Consider the following 15,237-nt stretch of genomic DNA (forward strand, 5'->3'; position numbering starts at 1 on the left):
TGGGCGTGTCCCTGCGGCAGTAGGAAGCGGGTCTCCGGCGTGTCCGCTCACTGTCTGCCATGTACGGATGTTGCGGGTCCCGGGCGGTGAGGGCCGCCGTGCTGGTGGCGGTGGTCGGGGTCCTCGCGACTCTGGTCCACCAATGGCTGATGAGTAAAACGTACATCTTCTCCCGGGAGGAGATCTCCGCCCTGGCCCGGGAACATGCCGGTAACCACGCCCCCCCCCCCCCCGACGGGTCACTCTGCAGCCGGGTCACGTATTGGCAGAGGAGAGGGCCCCTGGGTGGTTTCCAGAGGAAAGGCCCCCTCAGTGGTTGGAAGGAGGCCCCTGGGTAGTTGGCAGAGGAGGAGAGGGCCCCTGGGTGGTTGGCAGAGGAGAGAGCCCCTGAGTGGTTGAAAGGGGGCCCCTGGCTGGTTAGCAGAGGAGAGGGCCCCTGGGTGGTTGCCAGAGGAAAGGCCCCCTCAGTGGTTGGAAGGAGGCCCCTGGGTAGTTGGCAGAGGAGGAGGGGGCCCCTGAGTGGTTGAAAGGAGGCCCCTGGGTGGTTGCCAGAGGAAAGGACCCCTCAGTGGTTGGAAGGAGGCCCCTGGGTAGTTGGCAGAGGAGGAGAGGGCCCATGAGTGGTTGGCAGAGGAGAGGGCCCCTGGGTGGTTGGCAGAGGAGAGAGCCCCTGAGTGGTTGAAAGGGGGCCCCTGGCTGGTTGGCAGAGGAGAGGGCCCCTGGGTGTTTGCCAGAGGAAAGGCCCCCTCAGTGGTTGGAAGGAGGCCCCTGGGTAGTTGGCAGAGGAGGAGAGGGCCCATGAGTGGTTGGCAGAGGAGAGGGCCCCTAGGTGGTTGGAAGGGGGCCCTGGGTGGTTGGCTGAAAGGGGGCCCCTGGCTGGTTGGCAGAGGAGAGGGCCCCTGAGTGGTTGAAAGGGGGTCCCTGTGTGTTTGGAAGAGGGGAGGGCCCCTGAGTGGTTGGAAGGGGGCCCCTGGGTGGTTGGCAGAGGAGGAGAGGGCCCCTGAGTGGTTGGAAGGGGGCCCCTGGGTGGTTGGCAGAGGGCCCCTGAGTGGTTGGAAGGGGGCCCCTGGGTGGTTGGCAGAGGAGGAGAGGGCCCATGGTGGTTTAAAGGGGGCCCATGAGTGGCGGAGAAGGAGAGGGTCTCTGAGGGAATTGTTGGAGCAGGAAAGGGTCCCCGAGGTGGTTGTTAGAGAAGATGGCTGCTGGGTAGTCCTGGGTTAAGAGTAGATGGCCCCTGAGTGGCAGAGGAGGAGAGGGCCCCAGGGTGGTTGGTGGCGAAGGAGAGGGTCCCCGAGGCGGTTGGTGGAAGGAGGAAAGGGTCTTCGAGGGAGTTATTGAAGCAGGAAAGGGTCCCCAAGGTGGTTGCTAGAGAAGAGGGCCCCTGGGTAGTCCTGGGTTAAGAGTAGATGACCCCTGGGTGGTTGTTTGAAGAAGAGAGGGTCTACAAGGTGGTTGAGGGAGAGGGTCCCCGAGTCGGTTGACGGAGGAGGAGAGGGTCTCTGAGGGAATTGTTGGAGCAGGAAAGGGTCCCCGAGGTGGTTATTAGAGAAGAGGGCCCCTGGGTAGTCCTGGGTTAAGAGTAGATGACCCCTGGGTGGTTGTTGGAAGAAGAGAGGGTCTCCAAGGTGGTTGTTGGAGGAAAAGGTGACACCGTGGTCAGAGGAGGAAGGCACCTCCTGGGGTGGATGGTGAAGTAGAGGGCCCCAGAGTGGTCAGTGAGGAGATAGTGGCAAACACAGTGGTTTTTAAGGTGGGGGCCCCAAGGTAATAGCAGCGTAATAAGAGGGGCCCTTGGTGAGTGAGGGGAGAAGGACCTCTTGGGTCATTGGAGGAGAGAAGGTGGTAAGAAGGGGTGTTGGGATGGACTGTAGTGGGGGGGGGGGGTGGTGGTGCGCAGAGAAGGGGTACTCGGGAGGTTACCAGGGCAGAGGGCGCTTCCTCTGGGGACTCCCCACCCCCGCTCTGACCCCCTTCTCCCTCTTCCCCCAGGTCTGGACTATGAAGTCGCCTTCTCCAAGATCATCATTGAGTTGAGGAAGAAGCACCCCGGTCACATCTTACCGGATGAGGACATGCAGTGGGTGTTTGTGAACGCCGGCGGGTGGATGGGCTCCATGTGCCTCCTGCACGCCTCCCTCACCGAGTATGTGCTGCTCTTCGGGACTGCCATGGACACCAGCGGGCACTCAGGTCAGTGATTACAGGGTGGGGTGACTTGCGCTTCCTACAGTGCCTTGCAAAAGTATTCACCCCCCTTGGCATTTTTCGTGTTTTGTTGCCTAACAGCCTGTACTTAACATGGATTTTTTGAGGATTTGCATCATTTAACCACTTGCTTACTGGGCACTTAAACCCCCCTCAGTCCCAGACCAATTTTCAGCTTTCAGCGCTGATGCACTTTGAATGACAATTGCGCGGGCATACAACACTGTACCCAAATGAAATTTTTATCATTTTTTACCCACAAATAGAGCTTTCTTTTGGTGGTATTTAATCACAGCTGGGAGTTTTATTTTTTGCTAAACAAACAAAAAAAGATGCAAAAAGAAAAAAATCATGTTTAATAGTTTGTTATAAAATTTTGCAAACGGGTCATTTTTCTCCTTCATTGAAGTGCGCTGATGAGGCTGCACTGGTGGGCTGCACTGGTGGGCTGCACTGGTGGGCTCTGATAGGCATAGTTAAGGCGGCACTGATGGGCAAAGATGCGCACAGATAAGATGGCTCTGATGGGTGGCTCCGATGGGTGGCTCTGATGGGCCGCACTGCTGGGCACTGGTAGATGACACTGATGGGCACGGATATGTGGCACTGGGGTGCAGCACCTTTGAGGCAGATTGTGGGCACTGCTGGATGGCACTGTGGGCACTGCTGGGTGGCACTAACATTTTATTAATGATGGTGGGCACTGGCAGGGGGCAGGTGGGCACTAGCAGGGCTGGCCATGATCGGGACTGATGTCCCGATCACGGCCGCCGGTGATCGGCTCTTTTTTTTTTTCTCCTCGCGCTGTCAGCGCGAGGAGGAATAATAGCCGATTACCGGCTCCGTTGTATCACATGATCAGCTGTCATTGGCTGACAGCTGATCACATGATAAAGGGTCGGGATCGACCCCTTGCTCGGATCGGTGATCAGGCGAGTCTCACGGACTCGCCGATCACAGAGCACGCCGCGTGCGCCCCTCAGGGGGCGCGCAGGCCGCTCGTGCACGGGACTAAGTCAATGTGCATAACTATTCACCCCCCTAAATTCAATACTTTGTAGAGCCGCCTTTTGTGGCTATCACAGCTCCAAGTCACCTTTGATAAGTCTCTGAGTCTTGCCACATCTTACCACTGGGATTTTTGCCCATTCCTCCTTGCCAAACTGCTCCAGCTCCTTCAAGTTGGATGGTTTGCGCTTGTGAACAGCAATCTTTAAGTCTGACCACAGATTTTCTATTGGATTGAGGTCTGGGCTTTGACTAGGCCATTCCAACACATTTACATGTTTCCCCTTAAACCACTCAAGTGTTGCTTTAGCAGTGTGTTTGGGGTCATTGTCCTGCTGGAAGGTGAACCTCCGTCCTAGCCTCAAATCACACACAGAGCGGTGCAGGTTTTGCTCAAGAATATCCCTGTATTTAGCACCATCCATCTTTCCCTCAACTCTGACCGGTTTCCCAGTCCTGACTGCTGAAAAACATCCCCACAGCATGATGCTGCCACCACCATGTTTCACAGTGGGGATGGTGTTCTTTGGGTGATGTGTTGGGTTTGCGCCAGACATAGCGTTTTCTTTGATGGCCAAAAAGTTCAATTTTAGTCTCATCAGACCAGAGCACCTTCCTCCATACATTTTGGGAGTCTCCCACATGCCTTTTCACAAACTCGAAATGTGCTGTTTTTTTTTTTTTTCCCAAAAGTAATGTCTTTCTTCTGGCCGCTCTGCCATAAAGCCCAACTCTATGGAGCGTACGGCTTATTGTCGTCCTATGTACAGATACTCCAGTCTCTGCTGTGGAACTCTGCAGCTCCTCCAGGGTTACCTTAGATCTCTGATTAATGCCCTCCTTGCCCGGTCTGGGGGTTTTGGTGTGCGGCCGTCTCTTGGCAGGTTTGCTGTTGTGCCATGTTCTTTCCATTTGGTTATGATAGATTTGATGGTGCTCCTAGGGATCATCAAAGATTTGGATATTTTTATTTTTTATAACCTAACCCTGACTTGTACTTCTCAACAACATTGTCCCTTACTTGTTTGGAGAGTTCCTTGGTCTTCATGGCAGTGTTTGGTTAGTGGCGCCTCTTGCTTAGGTGTTGCAGCCTCTGGGGCCTTTCAGAAAGGTGTGTATATGTAATGACAGATCATGTGCCACTTAGATTGCACACAGGTGGACATCATTTCACTAATTATGTGACTTCTGAAGGTAATTGGTGGCACCAGAGATTTTTATGGGCTTCATAACAAAGGGGGGTGAATACATATGTACATGCCAATTATAAGTTTTTTTATTTCTGGAAAAAAAAAAAAAATATATATATTATATATATATATATATAATATATATATATATTTTTTTTTTTTTTTTCTAATTATACTTCACCAACTTAGACTATTGTGTTCTGATCCATCACATATAATTCAGATTAAAAAAACATGAGCTAAAGGCTGTAATATAACAAGAAAAGGGAAAAACCCAAGGGGGGTGAATATTTTTGCAAGGCACTGTACATCACCTTTTATATACAGATTACTGATCCAGCACTGCTTCCTCCTCCTCTATGTGACAAGACACGCCTCCTTGCTCCTCTAATTGAAACTGCATGTACATTTTGTTCTTTGTGAAATAACCAATAGGGAATAAAAACGAATATTTTTAGGGTATTTCCTCTTCTAGTCGAATTCTTCTTCTCACATACCATAGGCAGCAGTACAAATGGGTTCATTCATAACAAACGTGCATGCTGCATCATGTCCACTAGATGTATTTTATTTCCCCCCCCCCCCCCCGACTCTTACTCCTAAAAGTTCTTCAAATCCATATCTGCAAAAAAAAGAGACACAATGTAACAATTGTAGGCAATGCTGGAGGGAATTGGCAACTGTAGCTAATGTGGGAATTTGCTACCTGTAAAACAACAAATGGAAAGGAAAGGGCCTGTGTGTTGAAAATTCGCCGCAATGCTTCTCCCTGGCCACCGCTGCAGATATTCACCCTTTGGGTGTATAGAATACATGCTCCCCTGCCACATGCTGTTGGTTCCTTCCACCAGCTACTCTATCCATACAAGACGTAGGAGCAAGTGGGGGGGGGGGGGGGGGGTCGAATCACTGCATGGAGAGAGATGCAAGTGCAGGTCACAAGAATGCACAGGGGTCATGGAATAATACACAGTGCCCTGGGGGTCACAGGTGTGCACAGAGGTCGTGGGATGATATTGGGGGGGGGGGGGGCTCTGGAAACAATGGGGTTCATAGGGGTCATGTGGCTCATATAGGGTGCTCTGGTATTATGGGAGTGCACAGGGGTCATGGGATGATATAGGGTGCTCTGGAAACACTGGGGTTCACAGGGATGATATAGGGTGCTCTGGGGTCATGGGATGATATAGGGTGCTCTGGAAACACTGGGGTTCACAGGGATGATATAGGGTGCTCTGGGGTCATGGGATGATATAGGGTGCTCTGGTAACACTGGGGTTCACAGGGATGATATAGGGTGCTCTGGGGTCATGGGATGATATAGGGTGCTCTGGAAACACTGGGGTTCACAGGGATGATATAGGGTGCTCTGGGGTCATGGGATGATATAGGGTGCTCTGGAAACACTGGGGTTCACAGGTGTGCACAGGGGTCATGAGGAGGATATAGGGTGCTCTGGGGTCATGAGGAGGATATAGAGTGCTCTGGGGTCACGGGTATAAAATGGGGTGCTCTGGAGGCACAGGAGATGATGCAAAGTGCTCTGGGGTCCCTGGAGACACTGGGATCAAAAATATTACTGGATAGCACAGGGATCTTTGGAGGCACAGAAATGCTGGGTTTATAGGATGACAAAGGGTGGGCTGGGGTTGCTGGAATCACTGGCGTGGGAGTGGTCAGGGGTCATGGTATGACACAAGGAGCTCTGGAAGCACATGGGGGTCACTGGGTGTCACAGGAGTGCTCAGGGGTCTTGGGATTACACAGGGGTGCTCTGGGGTCACGGGGGGGCTCTGGGATTACACGGGAGGGCTGCTCTGGGATCATGGCATTACACGGGGCTGCTCTGGGGTCATGGTATTACACGGGGGGTGTTTTGGGGTCACAGGGGTGCTTTGGGGTCATGACATTGCATGGGGGTGCTCTGGGGTCATTGGATTACACGAGGGTGCTCTGGGGTCATGGGGGTGCTTTGGGGTCCAGGGATTACACGGGGGTGCTTTGGGGTCCTGGGATTACACACGGGGGTGCTCTAGGGTCCTGGGATTACACGGGGGTGCTCTGGGGTCATGGCATTACACGGGGGTGCTCTGGGGTCAGAGTCTCTAGAGGTATAAGGGTTCAGGGGCGGCACAGTAAAGTGAGTGTGATAATTGGCTGTAGTGCCGGTAGACAGTGACACTGCATTATGACTCCCCCACTTTATTAAGTATGTGGGCAGTAATAAATTCCCCCTTGCCCTCTCCTTCCTTCTTTCTGCACATTTGATCATTGATCTGGGAAAGTCTCTGATGTGTCGTTCACCCCCCCCTCCCCTGGACCTTCCTGGACCTTGTGCTCAGTGTGCGGCGTCCTTGCGCACTCACTCTTTGTACGGAGAGTTCATGGCCGGGCTCCACTGCCGGGAGAGATTAGGAGATCACACCAGATGAGGAGGCGGGCGGGGCCTGTGAGACTCCATTATCAGAGGTTGCGGGGGAGGGGTCCTCTGTGTGTCGGTGAGATCAATAAACGCATACAAAGGTTATCACACGGGGGACTCCTCTGTGTGGTTAAAGGTGAAGCTTAATCTGCGCTCCCTTCACTGGTAACTGACAGATCGTTCCCTCTGTACAGAGCTCTGTGTTGTTTACCAACACGGAGCTCTGGGCTGTGATTGGACACAGGCAGGCCCTGAATCCTTTGCTGGGACTTGCTGACAGGTTCCCACTTGGCGCACATGGAAGTAAGCGGTGACATACGGGCACGTCGCTTTTGCCTACAGCGGCCGCCCATCCGTCCCAAATTACAGGGCCGGGTGGTCCCCAAAAGGATAAACAACTTTGCAATTCTTTGAGGGACACTTCACAATTTCTGCGTTCTTGATGTTCTGCATTCGAATTTACATGTTGGTTTTTTTATTTTTGTATGCGCTTGGTGCATTCCCTCCCCCTTTTAATTCTTTCTTGTTTCAGGACATTCATCTTGGTGCGTTTACATGCATTCCAAGTGCATTTTCCATGCATTTTGCCACGTGCGTTAGATGTGTTCCATACAAAAAATGCAACATGTTCTACTTCTGTTGACTGCACTGAAATAGGGCCACTAAAGCTCTCTCTCTCTCTCTCTCTCTCTCTCTCTCTCTTTTCTTTTCCTTTCCTTTTCCTTTTCTTTTTCCTTTTTCCTTTTTCCTTTTTCCTTTTTCCTTTTTCCTTTTTCCTTTTTCCTTTTCCTTTTTCCTTTTTCCTTTTTCCTTTTTCCTTTTTCCTTTTTCCTTTTTCCTTTTTCTTTTTCTTTTTCTTTTTCTTTTTCTTTTCTCCCGCTTGCCGACCAGTAAATGTACTGTTGCAGGTCGGCTCTGTTGCAAGAAATCATGCAATAGCTACTAGGGGGCGTGAACCGTCGTAGGCACAATTGCACACTGATTGACGCCCCCCCCCCCCCCCCCCCGTCCAATCAGTAGGTCCGACAACCCACCCATGCTCATTCCCGGGAGAGGCAGAAGGGCGATCTGCTTGTGTAAATAAGATCACTGTTCTGACAGGGGAGAAGATGGAGATCCTGTGTTCCTGCTTGGCAACATGGATCTCTGTTTACCCCTCCCCCACACATATTGGCCTAAATTAGATAAAAAAAAATTTATTTTTTCTTATGGCAGTAAAGATTTTGCTCTGGTCCATTTTTGGGGGTTCCATACACTTCTTTTTTTTATTATTTTTTATTTATTTTTTTACTCTGTGGCTTCTCTTGCAGGTCGTTATTGGGCAGAGATCACAGACACCATCTTGTCTGGAACGTTCCGGCAGTGGAAAGAAGGAACGACAAAGAGTGAAATATTTTATCCAGGTAAGAGGGGGGGGGGGTGTAACACACAAATATGGAGGGTGTGTTTATGGAATCCCAGGGTGAAGGGAGGGTGTGTTTATGGAATCCCAGGGTGAAGGGAGGGTGTGCTCATGGAATCCCAGAGGGGAGGGGTGTCCACAGAATCCCAGGGGGGAAGGGGGAGAGTTGCCCCGCTGAATCGAAGGGTTGCTCTCCAGAATCTCAGGTTGAAGAGGGGGCGTTCACGGAATCCGAGGGGGGGTTCCCCCTGCGGAATTCCGGGGTGAAGGAGGTGCTCACGGAATCTCAGGGGGGGTGGGGAGCCCGGCAGAATCTCAGGGTGAAGAGGGGCACTCATGGAATACCAGGGGAAAGGGGAGGGGTTCCCCGCGGAATCTTAGGGTGAAGAGGGGGGGCGCTTGCAGAATCTCTGGGTGGGGGAGGGGTTTCCCCTGTGGAATCTCTGGGTGAAGAGGGGACACTCGTGGAATCTCAGGGGGAAGGGGAGGGGTACCCGGCGAAATCTCAGGGTGAAGAGGGGGTGCTCACAGAATCCCAGGGGGAAGGGGAGGGGTTTCCCCTGCAGAATCTCAGGGTGAAGAAAGGGTCACTCACGGAATCTCAGGGGGAAGGGGAGGGGTGCCCTGCGGAATCTCAGGCTGAAGAAAGGGGCGCTCATGGAATCTCAGGGAGAAGGGGGTGGGTTCCCCCCGCGGAATCTCAGGTTGAAGAGGGGCGCTCATGGAATCCCAGTGAAAAAGGGGAGGGGGGGGGGGTTGCCCAGTGGAATCCCAGAGGAAAGGGTAGGAGTGCCCTGCAGAATGCGCGGGGGGGGGCGGGGTACTCGTGGAATGCCAGGGGGAAGGGAGGTTGTGCAAATGGACACGTCTCTTGGGGCTATTATCATGGCTTCCTGCATTTGCATATAATACAGATAACAGGGCTGGCATCAGTAACGCTCTGCACGTCATTGTGGACTGCCCAGTGCCAAACAGAGGCGAAGAGGACATAAGACGCCTGAAAATGGATATATTTTAAAAATAAATGTTTAGCCCAACCCCACCCACCCCCTAGTTTACACTATTTTACTGAAAGTATTGGGACGCCTGCCTTTACACTCACATGAACTTTAATGGCATCCCAGTCTTAGTCCGTAGGGTTCAATATTGAGTTGGCCCGCCCTTTGCAACTATAACAGCTTCAACTCTTCTGGGAAGGCCATCCAGGTTTAGGAGTGTGTCCAAGAAGCTCCTCTCTAGGGTACCTTATCCCGGCTCTGGCGGATACATGTCTGGGGCTGATGGGTAGGGTGTCGCTGCCGATAACCCCCGTCCACTTAAGTTAAGACACCCAGCTACACAGGGTGACAACACTGCCGTGAAATCACTCCAGACAAAAGTGTTGTCACCCTGCTGGGGGAAGTACCATGCACTGGCAGGATCACTAGGTATTCATACTTGCACGTTATTGTGAGAGCCCTGGGGGTCTGTACTACTTTTAATTCTGCTTTGTTTTCTGTTGTGGGGGGATAGCAAGAGAAAGATCTTGTTGTAAGCTTGCTTGACTCGATTGGCTTTGTCAAGCAAAACTGTGTGATTGGTCGGCCTCTGATTGCTGTTGATGATGAATGTAGCTCAGTGTGGATATACAGCCCATACGCCGCTCACCCTCCCATGTTTTCCCACTCTGCAGGGGATACCATCATACACGAGGCGGGGGATGCCACAGCCGTCCAGTGGAGCGCCGGGACGTGGATGGTGGAGTACGGCCGGGGGTTCATCCCCTCCACGTTGGGATTCGCCTTGGCGGACACATTCTTCAGCACCCAGGACTTCCTCACCTTCTACTACACCGTCCGGGTTTACTCCAAGGCGCTTCTACTGGAGGCCAACACCTACCTGTCCGAGGTGGGGTTCTTCTAAACCCAGCTGTCCAATCGTCATCTCCCCCGCCCCCCACTCTGGCGGATAACCGGCGGACCTCCATCTAGTTTTTCCTTAATCTGCTAGAAGATATTTTTTTCCATCACGTGGGTCATCATGGCTGCTGCGGGGGTCTTAAGGAGATGCGTCTTGTCAGAACCACACGGCCGCCAAAACGGGCAGAAGCAGGTGCCTTCTATAGAACAATATGGCTGCCCCCTGGAGGGGGAGGGGGGATTCAGGCAGTGCTCTAGAATGAGAACACACGCCCATTACAGGGGGTCTTGTCACAAAGCCATTTTCAGAGCTCGCCTTCATTGGGGGGGCCAAAGTATGTGGTGAATTCTTTTACCTGCAGCCTTAACGGGTCAGCTGGCCACACACTATGCAATCACGTTGTACAGTTTAATACATACACATTAAATCTAGACGTTTGTCGTAAAGACATAACTTCTGTTTGGAATTCGATTGTAGCTTAATGTCCTAATACAATTGACCCTTTTACAATTTTTAGAGACCCTGTCACCCTGCCTGTTTGCAGTTACAATGTAAAGCCCTCAACTCCATTATACTCAGCCCCTCCCCCCCAAATTACCCAATGTCGGAGCTTACAGGGTTTCATGACATTACCTATGCCAAGGGAAAGCATTCTGGCCAAGTGACTGGCCGTTAGACCTGAGCATCGAATCATAGGGAGCAAGTCACATTCTTCATTGCGTTACCTCCTTGATCTTTGAAGATTTTGTTCTGGCTGAATGATTGGCAGTTAGACCCAAGTGCTGCATTGTAGGAGGTCACATCCTCCCATGATGCTACCTCCTTGATCATGCGACGGTGTTCTGGCAGAACAATTGGCTGTTGGAACCAAGCATTGAATTATAGGAGGCCACGTGCGCCATGACATTACCCCCTTGGTCATGTGCCAATGTTTGGATTAAGGGACTGGCCACTATACCCAAGCGCTGCCTCAAAGGACGAGTTCATATCCTCCTCCATAATTACGTCATGTGATGTTCATCTGACTGAGTGACTGGCTGCAAGACCCCAAGCACTGCCTCACAGGATGAGGGCACATTTGCATCCATTCTCGGGGTATTGTGTGATGGGAGTGCTCCATGAGATCATTCCCTTGGTCTTGGGACAGCCTTCTCACCCATTGAGCCTGAGCACTGCATCATAGGAAGAGGTCATGACATCACCCCCTTGGTCATGTGCCAACATTTGGATTAAGTGACTGCCTGCTAAACCCAAGCACTGCCTCAAAGGATGAGGTCATGTCCTCCTCCATAATTGGCGTATTATGTGGTGGGAGGGTTGTGAAGGTGAGGTCATGTTCCATGAGCTCACCCCCTTGGTCATGGGACAGCATTTTTACCCATTGAGCCTGAGCACTGCATCATAGGAAGAGGTCATCCGCTCCATGACATCACCCCCTTGGTCATGTGCCAATGTTTGGATTAAGTGACTGGCCACTAAACCCAAGCACTGCCTGAAAGGACGAGGTCATGTCCTCCTCCATAACTGGCGTATTATGCGGTGGGAGGGTTGTGAAGGTGAGGTAATGTTCTATAAACTAATCCCCCCCCCCGGTTCATGGGACAGCATTCCCACCTATTGACTGACCATTGGACCTGAGCAGTGCATCATAGGAAGAGGTCACATGCTCCATGACAACAGTGGGTGTGTTGTGAAGCTGAGGTCATGTTCCATGAGCTCATCCCCTTGGTCATGGGACAGCATTACCACCCATTGACTGACCATTGGACGCGAGCAGTGCATCATAGGAAGAGGTAAGGGACTATATACAAGATTTTAGTAATGAGAACGGTATCTTTAGCAGTAATCAGCATGGATTCATGAAGGATCTATTAACCTTCTATGAGGAGGTGAGTTGCCATCTAGATAAAGGAAGGCCCGTAGACGTGGTGTATCTGGATTTTGCAAAAGCATTTGACACAGTTCCCCATAAATGTTTACTGTACAAAATAAGGTCCGTTGGCATGGACCATAGGGTAAGTATATGGATTGAAAACTGGCTACAAGGGCGAGTTCAGGGGGTGGTGATAAATGGGGAGTATTTGGAATGGTCAGGGGTGGGTAGTGGGGTCCCCCAGGGTTCTGTGCTGGGACTAATCCTATTTAATTTGTTCATAAATGACCTGGAGGATGGGGTAAACAGTTCAATCTCTGTATTTGTGGACAATACTAAGCTAAGCAGGGCAGTAACTTCTACACAGGATATGGAAACCTTGCAAAAAGATCTGAACAAATGAATGGGATCTGAAGATCTGAAACTACATGACTAATGAGGTTTAATCTAGAAAAATGTAAAATAATGCATTTGGGTGGCAAATATATGAATGCAATCTATACACTGGGGGGAGAACCTCTGGGGGGAATCTAGGATGGAAATGGACCTGGGGGTCCTAGTAGATGATAGGCTCAGCAATGGCATGCAATGCCAAGCTGCTGCTAACAAAGCAAACAGAATATTGGCATTAAAAAGGGATCAACTCCAGAGATAAAACAATAATTCTCCCGCTCTACAAGACTCTGGTCCAGCCGCACCTGGAGTATACTGTCCAGCTCTGGGCACCAGTCCTCAGGAAGGATGTACTGGAAATGGAGCAAGTACAAAGGGCAACAAAGCTGATAAAGGGTCTGGAGGATATTAGTTATGAGGAAAGGTTGCGAGCTCTGAACTTATTCTCTCTGGAGAAGAGACGCTTGAGAGGGGATATGATTTGATTATATAAATACCGTACTGGTGACCCCACAATGGGGAGAAAACTTTTTTGCGGAAGGGAGTTTAACAAGACACGTGACCACTCATTAATATTAGAAGAAAAGAGGTTTAACCTTAAACAATGTAGAGGGTTCTTTACTGTAAGAGCGGCAAGGATGTGGAATTCCCTTCCACAGGCGGTGGTCTCAGTGGGGGGGCATTTCAAGAAACTATTAGATAAGCACCTGAACGACCGCAACATACAGGCATATACAATGTAATACTGACATATAATCACACACATAGGTTGTCTTTTTTTTTTTTTCAACCTCACCTACTATGTACCAATGTTTCGGCTGATGACAGGCCACTAGAACCAAACACTACCTTTTTAAAGGATGAGGTCATATCCTCCTCCTCCCATCCTTGCAGTATTGTGAAGGTGAGGTCACATGTTCCATGACATCATCCCCTTGGTCATGGGACAACATTCCAACCAGTTGACTGACCATTAGAGCCGAGCAGTGCATCATAGGAGGAGGTCACATGTTCAATGACATTACCCCCCTTGGTCAGAGTACAGCATTCACACTAATTGACTATTGGGCCTAAGCACTGCATCAAAGGAGGAGGTCACATTAGGGTTGACACCTCATTTCTTTAAAATCGAACACATATGAATTATACAGGTTCTGTGGTTGATTAAGGTGGTAAATAAACTCACTTGGAGCCTTATCTGCATTTAATTGGCCTCAAAACCTGTGTTAATCATATGTGTTGGGGTTTAAAGGAATGAGGTAGCAACCCTAGGTCCCATGTTTCATGACATCATTCCCTTGGTCATGGGACAGCATACAAACCAGTTGCCTGCCCATTGGACCCAAGCACTGCATCGTTGAAGGAGGCCACATGCTCAATGATCTCATCCTCTTGTCATGGCACGGCATTCCCACCCAATTGACTGACCGTTAGACCTGAGCGTTGCATCGTACGAAGGTCACATGCTCCATGACATCATCCCCTTGGTCATGGGACAGCATACCAACCAGTTGCCTGCCCATTGGACCCAAGCACTGCATCATCGGAGGAGGCCAAATGCTCAATGATCTCATCCTCTTGTCATGGCACGGCATTCCCACCCAATTGACTGACCATTAGACCTGAGCGTTGCATCGTAGGAAGGTCACATGCTCCATGACATCACCCCTTTGGTCATGTGACAGTGTTTCGGCTGAGTGACTAGCCACTAGATCCGAGCACTGCCTCGAAGGATAAGGTCATGTGCTCCTTTGTACTCGCGGTATTGTGCGGTGGGTAGTGTTGCGAAGGCAAGGAGTGACTGGGTCGCTTTAAAGCTTTGTGGGCAACATTGTCCAAAAAAAATATCTTCCAGACATAAAGAAAAATTGGTTTGTAAGAAGAGATTGCAACTTGTATGGTCAGCAACAGAAGTTCATGTATTTATTTATTTTTTATTGTTTTGTGGTTCTTTCATACATACAAGCGTCTTGAGGCATTTTGAGAATCTCTTGCCTAAATCCCAATGTTCCATCTGGAAATCTTGTAGCCTTTTGAAGAATGCATAAAATGAATGTTTGGGGAGGAGGCTGGTTGAGTTGCACTCTGTCTATGTCCAGTGTATGAGTTCCCATCTCCACCCCCTGCTAAAAAAAAGCAAAGCAGGAATTGTGATATGTCCGTCAGCGCAGGGGTTAAATACATCGCCTTCCTCCAGGGGCTAAAATGACTAACCTTCTAAAAGTATTGGCTTTTTATGCTGTGGTTGTGATTGGTTGTTGGTCTCAGCCGGCCCTGCCCACTGACGTTGGCTCCGGTGTGTCTTTCTGGTGTTTTGTATCTTTGACCGGGATGATGAGAAAGCAATAGAAATATCCTCTGACAATTTAGAATAATTCTGTTGATTTTTGTTTTTAAACATGAATATTTTTTAATAAAAAAATTATAAAATATAAAGAATGTGTTTCTTTTTATAGAAGGAAATTGGCTCTAATCCCTCAAGCTTAAGGCATGTATGTCGAATTGAACTCACTCAATGTCATTGCACGCCTTTTTAAGGAACCCAGTCACCAGACCATTCCTTACAACCATCATTACCCTGTAATATTATATGTCCATTTAATGTATTTTCTGCATGACCTTTTACCTGTAAAAGCCTTCCACGTGTAGACATCCAAAATCCCTGAGACTGCTGCCAGGTGGCGTCATCTCAGGTGTGATATCAGTACTCAAAAGTCAGTATCGGCACTCAAAAGTTGTCACACATTGCAAGTAAAAAAAAAATATATATATATATATATATATATATATATATATATATATATATATATATATATATATATATATATACCGTATTTATCGGCGT

At 49.8% G+C, this 15,237-nt stretch overlaps 1 protein-coding gene across 2 annotated transcripts; it reads left to right on the plus strand.

The window, feature by feature from the left end:
- Positions 1-14,831, plus strand: SIGMAR1 (sigma non-opioid intracellular receptor 1). 2 transcript variants are annotated; one of them, XR_013277483.1, is made up of 5 exons: positions 1-210; positions 1,990-2,190; positions 8,136-8,228; positions 9,900-11,456; positions 11,828-14,831. XR_013277483.1 is itself a non-coding variant. In XM_077490554.1 (4 exons), exons 1-4 carry the CDS (start codon positions 60-62, stop codon positions 10,127-10,129), a joined length of 675 nt encoding a protein of 224 aa, XP_077346680.1. In that variant the 5' UTR covers positions 1-59; the 3' UTR covers positions 10,130-14,831. The 2 variants fall into 2 exon arrangements, 1 of the variants encoding a protein (XP_077346680.1); XM_077490554.1 differs by having other exon boundaries at positions 9,900-14,831.
- The last annotated feature ends 406 nt before the right edge of the window (positions 14,832-15,237 follow it).

The sequence above is a fragment of the Lithobates pipiens genome, unplaced genomic scaffold (assembly GCF_037356315.1).
Source record: "Lithobates pipiens isolate NorthernLeopardFrog02 unplaced genomic scaffold, aLitPip1_a1.2 Scaffold_19, whole genome shotgun sequence".
Classification (NCBI taxonomy): domain Eukaryota; kingdom Metazoa; phylum Chordata; class Amphibia; order Anura; family Ranidae; genus Lithobates; species Lithobates pipiens.

What these genes read in the sequence shown, in the direction of transcription:
- SIGMAR1 (XM_077490554.1), top strand. Translation starts at nt 60, where the DNA reads ATGTACGGATGTTGCGGGTCCCGGGCGGTGAGGGCCGCCGTGCTGGTG. An exon ending in GGACACCAGCGGGCACTCAG is followed by an intron (nt 2,191 to 8,135) that starts GTCAGTGATTAC and finishes CTTCTCTTGCAG; the next exon opens with GTCGTTATTGGGCAGAGATC. An exon ending in GAGTGAAATATTTTATCCAG is followed by an intron (nt 8,229 to 9,899) that starts GTAAGAGGGGGG and finishes CCCACTCTGCAG; the next exon opens with GGGATACCATCATACACGAG.